At 54.3% G+C, this 11,536-nt stretch overlaps 1 protein-coding gene across 1 annotated transcript; it reads right to left on the bottom strand.

Moving 5' to 3' along the window:
- Positions 1–539: 539 nt before the first annotated feature.
- On the bottom strand, positions 540–5,887 carry SFRP5 (secreted frizzled related protein 5; the record flags this gene model as incomplete). Its single annotated transcript, XM_079899324.1, has 3 exons — positions 540–1,536; positions 3,115–3,192; positions 5,365–5,887. The coding sequence occupies 3 exons, from the start codon at positions 5,885–5,887 to the stop codon at positions 1,190–1,192; spliced, it is 948 nt and encodes a 315-aa protein (XP_079755450.1). The 3' UTR covers positions 540–1,189.
- Between the last annotated feature and the right edge of the window lie 5,649 nt (positions 5,888–11,536).

The raw sequence follows: 11,536 nt of genomic DNA, 5'->3' as shown, positions 1-11,536 counted from the left end.
CAGGGACCAGCTTGGAGTAGCACCTGTCCACACCATCATCTCCTACACGTCCAGTGCCCAGGGGTGTTTGAGCTCTAGGGGTAGGAGTGACACCTTTAGGCCTCTGGGTCTTCAGAGGCCCAGCCTTTTGGGGGCTCCTCAGAGCAGGCACTGCCCGTGTCAGGGAGATGCTGCAGGACTGTGGGAGCCTTCTGATGGTGGGAGAAGGCTGGGGAACTTGGCATCTCTGTCCTTCCTCTGAGACAAAAGGACAGTCATCTCCATCGCTCAGTTAGTCTCGTTGTGAGGATGAGAAGGGTGACCCTCTCTATGTGTTCTCGGGGGATCCTGCGAAAACATGGGAATTGCTCTTTTTAGGCATTCCAAGTATGTCTGTGTGGACAGGCCGTGGGTTACAAAAAGGCCTCTTTCGCGAAGTCGTTTCTGAACACCCCACCGAGGAACCAGCTGATAAAGAAATCACCTGGTTAAAACCAGTTTGTTTTCTTTGATTTAATTAAAAACTTTAAAAAAAAATAGAAAACCAAACCCTACCTGCATCAGTCTAGTATCTATGGCCTCACAGCAGTAGCAGTAATTTACTGGTCATCAGGATAAAAGGGACATGCGGAGGCTGAGGAGTGCGCGTCTGGGAGCGGGGCTGGGCTGGGCTTCTCTCCGGTCCAGCGGGAAGGGAAACGGGCAGAGACGGGGAAGGAGGGGAGGCGTGCCTGGAGGGTACTGTGACCCTTTCCTTTTGGGGGGGCTACAATGAGGACACGTGAAGGGGCCCTGGGGGCCAAGAACTGTCCCTCAAGTAGCTCAGCCTAATACCAGGACTTCCCTCTCCCAGGCGAGGCCCCACCGCCAACAGAGGGGAGCTGACACCACCGGCTGTCCTGGAAACCACCTCCTCAGGCTGCTTGGAGCTCTCTTTTCTCTCTGCCTACTTTCTCCCGACTGAGAAACCTCTGCTCCTATAGGAGGAAACCTTCAAGGACCCCAGAACCCCTCGGTCAAGGACAGCCTGGCTCCATGTCCATCCCTTAGTGCCTGTGCTGGTAGCAGCTCTGCACGAACCACCCTCCGGCAGGGGCTGGGTCAGCCTGGGAGTAGGGGGAGGCCAGGTGGGCAGGAGGAGAGAGTGCGCCCCAGGGGTGGAGACAGAGACAAGGCACAGCTGGCTGGGTGGGGCAGGGAGGAGTGCCCTTCAGTGGGGCTCTGCGGCCCCATAGAAGAACGGGTAGTAGAGGGAGCAGGGGTAGGAGAACATGAACTTGACCGCGAACTTCATCTCCTTGTTCTTCTTGTCCCAGCGGTAGACAGCCGTGAGCAGCAGCTGTCCGTCCACTTTGCGGCCCATGACCAGGAAGCTGCCGGCCAGGCTCTCCAGCTGTGGGCAGGGGCAGCCAGCGCCGTTCTTCATGTGCAGCACCAGCCTCTTGGTGTCCTTGCGCTTCAGGGGCCCCGGCTTGAGCAGTTTCTTCTTTTTCTGGGCTCCAATCAGCTTCCGGTCCGCGTTCTCTATCTTGATCTCTCTGATGCGCATTTTGACCACTGTGTGTCGGGGTGGACAGAGGGATGGCCTGAGAACCGTCACGTTTGCTCAGGACGCTGGTGGCCCCATGCTTGGTGCTCTGCCTGAAGCTCCAGGCCTGGGGCTTGGGGAGATGGAGCTTCTGCGTGTACATGCTGACATTTATGAAGCTCCCATCATGTGCTGGACTCGCACGGGCATTATCATGTTTCATCCTTGAGGCGTGGTGGGGAAATGAGGTTTGGAGAGGTGGTGATGTGCCTGAATTCTAGAGCCTGGGTTGAACTGAGGTCTGGCCTGTGCCTCTCCATGACACCAGGTGCAGGGTGGAGAGCTCTCCGTGGGGAGTGGAGCTGGGTGTGGGCTCCTTGGGGAAGGGAAATATTGGGGGTGGAGCTGACCAGTTGGAGGGAGGGTTTGGTGGAGGGGGCGTCCTTGTGTTGGAGGAAAGCTGGATTTCATGATCTCTGGGATGCTTCCAAATGGATTTCTGGCTGCGTGTGTGTGTGTGTGTGTGTGTGTGTGTGTGTGTGTGTGTGTGTGTTGCAGGGGGTGGTGTTTGGAGCAGTGGTGGCTCTAAATGCTAGACAGCCAGCTCTGGCGGGGGGTGGGGGGGCCCTTCTCTGTTGCATGTGCTGATTTCCATGGGTAAGTGCTCCCACCGTGACCCACTGAGTCACAGAGCGCAGGGTTGGGAAGCACCGCGTACAACCAGCTCTTGCTGGGCGAACCCACTGCTGTAATTTGTGTGCGACTGTGTAGTGTGGGTGGGAGTGTGGAGTGTGGTGCTGTGTGTTTTTGTGTGTGAGAGAATGTCTGCGGTGTGTGTAGGAGTGTGAGTGTGTGGGGTAGTGGAGGAGGTGGTTGAAGGCCAGAGAGCCTAATGGAGTTAGCGGCGGTCACTTAGGCCAGGGTCCTCCTTCTGTGGGCCTCTGGGTCCCCATCTCTGGGAGCAGCCAGGGAGAAGCCACAGAATAACTTTGGGCACGCAGGAAAGGACAGTGTTATAAAATCTCTTTCCTTCTCCCCCACCCCCTCTTTCTCTCTCGGGCACGCACACACCTTGCAGTAGTAGTGTCCTCTTTCCAAACAGACTAACGACATCAAAGACCTGTTGCAGGAAGGATTTCATTGCTTTCTCTTTTTCATAGACAGAGGAGGCTAAGACACAAAAGGGGAGCTGACCTGGCCAAGACGACATGCTGGGCTGCGTGGTCCGCACAGGAGCCAAGTCCTGACTGCCCCAGGAATGGGGAGGCTCCAGGATGAAGCTGTGGGACGGGTGACCACAGCTCCCCTGGCCAGAGGTGCATCAGGTACTAGGCAGAGGTGCCCAGGGACGAGGGGGCTGCACTTCCATCCTGGAGCCCATCTCTCCCCTCTGCTACCTCCGTCCATCTCTGGGCCAAGCCTCCTTCCCCTAAAGAGAATCCAGCCCTGGAGGCCCCTCTGTAGAGAGTGTCAAGGGAGGGCTGCCGGAGCCCTGGCCAGGGATGGACCATGGCCTTGAGGGGCTTTTGAAGTCCCTGGGATGACGTGCAAAAAAGAGGTACATTCCTCTGGGGAGAGGGCAGTGGCCACGTGGGCTCTACACTCACCGAAGTCGCTGGAACACATCTGCTCCATGAGGCCATCAGCGCTGTGCTCCATCTCACACTGGGCGCAGATCTTGGTCACTGAAGAGAGAAGCAGGGGTGGGGAGAGGGGCTCAAAGTCCATATAGCCGCTTAGGGTTCAGGCTCCCCCACTGACCAGCCACCTCCCCCTGCCAAGCCTCCACTTCCTCATCAGGAAACAGGATGATGATAATGGTAATGCTCACTGAGTGGCTGTGAAGTTCAAAGGGTCGTGAAGGGACAGAACTGACCAGGTGGGCATGATTGCCCCGTGACCCTGGCAGCTGTGACCATGATGTGCACTGTCTTTTTCTAAATTTTGTCTCATTTAGTCCTCAGCCTATGAAGTAGGTATCGTTATTCCTCTTTTTTCTTTCTTTCTTTTTTTTTTTTTTGCGGTACGCGGGCCTCTCACCGTTGTGGCCTCTCCCACTGTGGAGCACAGGCTCCGGACGCGCAGGCTCAGCGGCCATGGCTCACGGGCCTAGCTGCTCCGCGGCATGTGGGATCTTCCCAGAGCGGGGCACGAACCCATGTCCCCTGCATCGGCAGGCAGACTCTCAACCACTGAGCCACCAGGGAAGCCCCATTATTCCGCTTTTAAAGAAAAGGAAACCGAGGTCCAGAGTGGCTACCCAAGTCTGCAAAGCTAGTGAGAATTGAGCTTAGAACTCAGGATTTGTGACTCCTAGACTAGTGCTAGGGTGGGGATGTTTGCGGGGTCTTTCTAGGAACCCAGGCTCCAGACAGGTGGGTAAATGAGTGACGCCGGCAGGGCAGGGACTGTGGTAAACTGAGGAGCACCCAATTTAGCATTACCAGAACTTCCGATTTTTCAAGGGAAGCCAAAACTCCTTTTGTATGAAATATTCTCAGTTTGTCTGTTGGCCACACAGATACCTCGGGCTGCCTCTGGTCCTACCACACAGCATCTGACCTCGCTCTGTGTCTCTGCCTTCTGGTGGGTGCCCCATCATGGGGGAGAAAGGGGCTCAAAGCGGGTGAGAGTGGGAGGGCAGAGCCAGGTGGGAATCCAAGCCTGGGATTTCCCTGCTTTCCAGGATGTTAATGTTTGGGCTCCAAGAAAACCAGAATAAAGGAGCCATGCCTAGGATCCCTGCTGGGGACTATGCTGTCTCTGCTTGAGCTGCGTCTTTCTCCCCTGCTTCCTGGTCCCATTACTAACCTGAGAATAGGGGGTTTCTCTTCTCTCAACACTCTTTGGTCACAGGACCCCCACCCAGCTGCAACTCTCAGATCCTGTGTGGGTGTGTAGGACTGGGGACTGCATGGGTGAGGTTAGCTTTGAGGGGTGGGTGGGGTGTGGTGGAGTCCAGTTGTTTCTGGGGGGCCGGGTCAACTGGAAAATGGGGGAGTGGTGCTGCCCCTTGGGAGAGTCCCAGAGCCAGGGGCTCCCTAGATTCTGGGTATTAGCCACCCAGGCAAAGCTGCCCTGCTTGGTGCCACTGTTTATTCTCCTGTCTGGTGCCCAGCCTGGGCTTACTCTGCCTGGAAGGAGTCTGGAAGAGGGGGTGCACAGTGAAGGGGGGGCTGAGACCAGAGAGGAATTAGGGGTAATGGGATTGGGGGTGGGTGGGTGGGAGGTGGCACTTAGGATCTCATAAATGTTGGGAACCTGGGATTGCTTCCTATTTTACAGATGAGGAAACCAAGGCTCAAAGTTGAGCAACTTGCCCAAGGGCTCCTTGTCAGGGGCCAAGCCTGGCAATCTGCTCACTCTTCTGCACTGAGCCTTACCCAAAGGTCTCCCAACCTGGGGGACTGGGGAAAGAGTGGGAAAATTTAGGGTTCCCACGTGCAGAAAATGGGGACAGGGTGGAATTCATAGCCCAGAGTGTGCTTAGCAAGCGTGGGCATTTGTGGGCTGAGAGAGGTGATAAGGCATTTATTGGAGGCCTCAGGATGGAGTGACAGCATTGGGCTCCCCCAGGGATTCCAGAAGCTTGGGAAGGTGGGAGCTGTGAGGGAAGTGGGGGAGGTTTCAGGAACGGAGTTGGAATGGGGGAGAACCAGTGGGAATGTCCACAGCCGCAGGTGGGAAGGCTGGTAGGCTTCGGGCGTCATGCAGGGCTGAGCAAAGACGTGTGTGTGTGGCACCTCTGGGGGCTTGAAGAGCTGTGCTAAGGGGTTGGGGGAGCGGCATCTATCCCGTCGGAGCGCGCGGGGCGCTGGGGGCTGGGGGTAGGGAGATGGCGGCGGCGGCAGCGCTACCTGGAGGCGCGGTGGCGGGCAAGTGCCCGAACTGCACAGCGATGCAGAGGTCGTTGTCCAGGGGGAACTTGTGGCAGTGCAGCATCTCGGGCCAGGGAAAGCCATAGGCCTCCATGAGCGGCGCGCAGCCGGCGCGCACGGCCTCGCACAGCGAGCGGCAAGGGTAGATGGGCCGGTCGAGGCAGACGGGCGCGAAGAGCGAGCAGAGGAAGACCTGCGTGTCCGAGTGGCAGCGCTTGGCCAGCAGCGGCAGCCAGCTGCTCGCCTGCTGCTTCACCTCGGCCAGGCTCTCGTGCTCCAGCAGGTTGGGCAGCCGCATGCGCTTGTAGCCCACGGTGTGGCAGAGCGGCAGGTCGGCGGGGATGTCGAGGCACTGGGGTGGTTTGGAGTACGAGCGCCCGTGCAGCGGCTCGGTCTGCCAGCCGTAGTAGTCGTACTCTTCGCCGCGCCCCGGCGCCCCGTGCAGCGCCCCCAGCAGCAGCGCCAGCGCGGCCGCCCGCGCGCCCCCCGCCGCCGCCCGCATGGCTGCACAGGCCCCCGATACTCCCCTGCCGCTGAGGTCGCCCAAGTGGGTGGCAGCCTCGTTCCGCGCCCGCGCGCACAGTGATCCTGGCGCCTCCCACCTTGAAGCTCCAGCCCCGGCCTCGCCGCGCGCCCCAGCCAATCTCCGGCCGCCCGGCCCCCTCCCCGAGGCGGGGAGGCAGGGTGGCGCCCCCCCTGCGCCTCCTGCCCCGCGGCCTGTGCGTCCCGCTCAGCGCCGGCTCCTGCGCCCCTCTCCCGCTCGCCCACTCCCCTGCCACTGACCCAGCCTCGCTTTGCGCCTCTCCCCGGGGCTCCCTCACTTCCCTAGGCTTCTTCCTCGCCCCTCGCCTTCTCCATCCTTCCTCCTTATCTCTCTCCGCCACAGCCTCTCCTGTTCCTTTTCTCACTCACTTCACTTGGTTATCTCTCCGTCTCGGCCCTTACCACTCTGCTCTGTTTTCTCTTCCCTGACACCTCGGTTTTCCCTTCTCTCGGCAGGAGGCTCCTGGCTGCCCACACCCTCCTGGTCCAGGCAGGCAAGTTCTTCACTCCCAGTCCTCACGCATTTATTGAGCTCCTGCTTGGTGCTGGGCAGCGTGCTGACTGTGTGCAAGGCTCGAGGTGCTGGGGAATCAGAGAGGGATATGATCCAGAACCCACCTCCGGGACATCACAGCTTAGTGGGGGCAAAGATAATCATACCTACTATTTAGTGAGCGCTTATTAAGTGCTTCAGACACTGCACAGCACTTCACGACCTTATCAACCATTTCCAATGATAGCTAACACTTACTGGGTGCTTCCTGTGTGTCAAGTCTGTTCTGAGCATATTGCATAAACTACCTCATTTAATTCTTATAATAATGCTATTAGGTGGGCAGATACTATTACTATCCTCACTTTACAGATAAAGGCACTGAGACAAAAAGGTTAAGTAAAGATTGGTGCCAGGACTTGAACCCAGGAAGTCTGATTCCAGAGTCAGAGCCCAGATATGACCAGGAGGTCTGGGTTCTCAGTCTGCAGGCTTAATGACTGCGGTGGGAGGTGCTCAGAGAGGTGAAGTAACTGGCCCTTGGTCACATTGCTAATAGATGAAGGAGCCATCATTTGAGTCCAGGTGTTGGGTTCCAAAGGCCAGGGTTTAACTACTCTGCCCTAAGATAAATTCCAGCCTAGGGTAGGAAATGCTGAGGGAGGAGACTGTACCTCCTCTGGGAGCCTAGAGAAGGAAGGAATTGAAGAGGATATCCAGGGAGGCATCACAGAGGAGGCAGCTTTCAGGAACCCCATGTCTGGGGTCTTTTCCTTGTCTGGACCCTGCCTGCCATTGGCTTTCCTGTGGGAGGAGCTTTGGACAAGAGGCTTGGGGGTGGTGGTGGGGGGCTCTTTCCTGAGAACCTAGCTGGGGAACTGACTGTGTGCAAGGCTCGAGGTGTGTATCCCACAGATGGGGCTACAGAAATACAAAAGACATAGGCCCTGCTTCATCTGATCCAGTTGTGAGAAAAAGACACAAGGCAGGGCAGAGGAGGCAGAAGAAAATTAAGCAGACAGAGCCCTAGGGTGGGACAGGATGTTCTTTTGATGTCCAGGATGACCTAGTTGGGTCTGGGGAGAACAAGCTTTCCTGCCCCTTCTCCCTCTCCCAACCCCAGCGTGAAGAGGTTCTGGGGATGACCACTCAGAAGGTGAAGGACCGCTCTCTGCAGGGCCAGACAGTGTAGTAATGGTGCAAGAGCCTGGACTCTGCAGACGGAAAGAGCCAGGTTCAAATCCAAGTGTATACTCTCTGAGTGACCTTGGGCAAATACTTAGCCATTCTCACCCTTCACTTCTTTGTTTGTAAAATAGAACCGCCTCAGCAGTTATTGTGAGGGGCAAACAGGATGGTGCATGGAAAGAAAGCCTCCTGCACAATGCCAGCACATAGTAGATACCTAGGAATGTTAGATTGCCAAGGGATGTGTGGCTTTAGGGTAGAAATGCATGTGTTCTGAAAGCTCCCTCGGACACCTTGGCCCTGGCTCTGGTTTGGGACTCTCAGCGGCAGCTCTGCTCCTTGCACTCCAGCTTACCCCTCACCACCCCCTCTGGGCTTGGCAGGGGTTCTGCACTCCAGGGGAGCTGTGGTTTCAGTCCCTGGCGGGGGTGTTGGAGTTCCCAGATGGTTGTACAAGGTGCTGGCTCCCTGTGTAGCTGGTCTCCTGTGCTGTTCTTGGCATCCCAGTGCCTGGCCTGGACAGAGTGAGGCATTGTTCCTGCTGCTGCTTATGTAAGGACTGCACATGGTCTGAGAGCCAGGAGAGTCTGTACCTGGCAGTTCCAGGGGCTCCGAAGAGCAGAGGGGCCAGGCTAGAAACTTTCTGGAAGAGGAGGATGGGTAGTTACCCGGCAACTTTGCCTTGCGGACCCCTGAGGCGCCCTGACATGGGGCCCATGATGAGATTGAGGAGGGAAGCCCTTCACAGGAAAGGAACCCAGGTGGGGGGCTACACCCTGGGGTAGCTGTTCAAGGACGCTCTCCCCCTGTGGCCAGAGAAAGGAAGAGGCTGCGCTCTGATGTCGTGTCCCTTTCTGATGAGGCCGTCCCAGGGTCTAGGCAGCTGGCTGGGATACCTGGCATGCTGGGCATCTGTCCATCTTGGAGCGTCTGCTGTCTGTCCAGGCACACGTTTCCCCCAGCTGATGGAGGGAACCACTTGTTCAAAATGTGTATTCATGGTTTGTTGTGAGCAAAGTTCTACATAGAGAACTCTTAGGTTAAACTTGCTACTTACGGGGAATTCCCTGGCAGTCCAGTGGTTAGGACTGCGTGCTAAGATCCCGCAAGCCATGCGGTGCGGCCAAAAATAAATTGCTAATTATGTGATCAAATCCTACATTTTTCTACTTTTTTAGTGCCTACTTCAGTGGTTCTCCTTGTGGTCAGGGTTCCCTTGAGGGCCCCCAAGTGCCTTTCAGGGAGTCCGCGAGGTCAAAATTGTACGTAATTTGAAGATCCACTCAAGGTGCAAGATAGACCAATGGATTTTAAGGATTTTACTCTGTTGAGTAAGAAAAGTTTATTGATGTGGATTCAGATTCTACATTACAACCAACATTAAAGGAATTGTCACCTGTCAATTTTTTTGTAGTATCAATTTGATAGCCATAATATCTAAAAAGGCTATTAAAATACTCTTCCAATTACGTTTCTCTGTAAAGCCAAATTTTCTCCATATATGTCAACCAAAACAACATACAACAGATTGAATGCAGGAGGTATAAGAATCTGACTATCTTCTATTAAACTAGACATGAAAGAGATTGCAAAAGTGTAAGACCGGGCTTCCCTGGTGGCACAGTGGTTAAGAATCCACCTGCCAGTGCAGGGGACACGGGTTCGAGCCCTGCTCCGGGAAGATCCCACATGCTGCGGAGCAACTAAGCCCATGCGCCACAACTACTGAGCCTGCACTCTAGAGCCTGTGAGCCACAACTACTGAGCCCGCGCGCCACAACTACTGAAGCCCGCGTGCCTAGAGCCTGAGCTCCACAACAAGAGAAGCCACCGCAGTGAGAAGCCCGCGCACCGCAACTAGAGAAGGCCTGCACAGCAACGAAGATCCAACGCAGCCAAAAAAAAAAGGTGAAACAGTGCTACTCTTCTCACTAAATTTTTTTGTTTTGTAAAATGTAATTACTTTTCACAAAAATTTATGTTGACATATAAGGGATTATTATGGTTATTTGAAATGAATTAATATATAAATTTTTTCTCAGTTTTCATTTTAACCATTGTAGATGTTGATATAAATGGTAGATATCTATATAAACAAAAGTTCTTTGATTTAATCTAAAACCTCAATAAGTTTTAAGAGTGTAAAGAGGTCCTGAGACCAAAAAGTTCAAGAACCACTGGCTTACTTCCTCTGTTCATTTCTGATAGAGGTGTATAAAATCTACTTTGTGAGGTTTGCTAATTTTTCCTTTTCTTTTCTTTTTTTTTCTTTTGATTCAATTTTGCTTTATATACTTTGAAGCTGTGTTGTTAGGAGCATAAAGTTTCTTTTTTTTAAAAAAATTATTTATTTATTTTTGGCTGCGTTGGGTCTTCGCTGCTGCTTGCGGGCTTTCTCTAGTTGCCATGAGCGGGGGCTACTTGGCTACGCTTTGTTGCGGTACGCAGGCTTCTCACTGCGATGGCTTCTAGAGCACAGGCTCTAGGTGTGTGGGCTTCAGTAGTTGTGGCGCACGGACTTAGTTGTTCTGCAGCATGTGCGGTCTTCTTGGACCAGAGATCAAACCCGTGTCCCCTGCATTGGCAGGCAGATTCTTAACCACTGCGCCACCAGGGAAGTCCCTGGAGCATAAAGTTTTGTGATTATTGTATGTTCTGGTTGGATTGTAATTTTTATCTGTATGAAATAGCCTTCTTTGTTCCTTTTAATCTTTAGTCTTGGGAAAAATAATTCCATGAACTAACATTTAGCTAATGCCTGCTATGGGCCAGGCATACACGAGTAAGAGTCTCAGTCCCAGCCCATGTGGAGGACACAGACACACGAAGGCAGTGAAGTGTAGTGGGAGGAGCCAGGGCTTTGAGTCAGCCTGACTGGTGGTGAATTCTGACCACATCCTAGTTGTGTGTCTTTGGACGCATGTCTATTGAACTTTAGACCTGCGTTTATTCATTTGTAAAATGTGGTTAGTAACGTTTATTTACTGGGTGGTCGTGAAGATTTACTAGATAAAGGATGAGAGAAGCACCTGGCAGAGTGCCTGGCGTACAGTAGCTCTGTGATCAGAGCTATAACAGAGCCAGGAGCCAAGAGATCTGCCCCATTCATGCCTCTACAAAGCCTCTGGGAGAGGCAGTGTGTAGCAGTAGGGAGCGCACCATGCTTGGATTCTGAAGATCTGAGTTGTATGTTTTCAACTTAATAGCAAGTCCTTCCCACACCCTGAGTCTCAGTTTACTCATCTGCGGACATGAGGAGGAATGCAGTCTCTGCCCTGCATTCTCCATGGGGCTGTCTTGAGGATAGTGAAGAGGAAGGGGGCTGGAATGATGATGGAGGTGAGGCTGTGAGGAGCCTTGGCTTGAGGTGGGACCTCTTCCATCCCTGGCTGTGAGGAGGTCCTGCCAGCACAGGCTTGCCTGCCTCCTGGAGGGCTGGGATGCCCGAAGAGGTGAGAAAGAATCTTGTCCTTGTTCCAGAGCCTCCTGGAAGTGTCTGCCTTTTACAGTCTCAGTGTTCCTCTGCTGGGACACCTGTTTTCATAGCAGCTGCTGCTGAGTGCTCAGCAAAGAGCGCAGGGTGAGTGGTCTGTGAAGTTAAGAGAACTATTAGTGCTAACAGGGAACCACTTCTATTGTCCCCCAGCATCCTCCCATCCCCCACCACTTTCTATAAGAGGAAACTAGAACTTGACCTTCCTGACTTCCAGTCCAGTGCTCTTCCTACCACACCTACAGCACTGCTTTACTTTCCAGCGTTTTAGTTTTGTTGATTGCAAAGTCAACATCTGTCCCCTAGGCCCCCAGCTGCGCCGAGCCTTCCTGCTGCACAACCTGTGCTGTGGGCAGCAGTTCAAGAAGGCCTGTTCAGGATCTCTGGGTGCCCTGGTGGCAGTGGGGGCCTGGTCCTGGAGGGGCTGGGCTCAC

Source organism: Stenella coeruleoalba, assembly GCF_951394435.1.
Source record: "Stenella coeruleoalba genome assembly, chromosome: 16".
NCBI lineage: Eukaryota > Metazoa > Chordata > Mammalia > Artiodactyla > Delphinidae > Stenella > Stenella coeruleoalba.
Note: the sequence above shows the minus strand (reverse complement) of the source record. Positions and strands in the feature narration are given on the sequence as shown.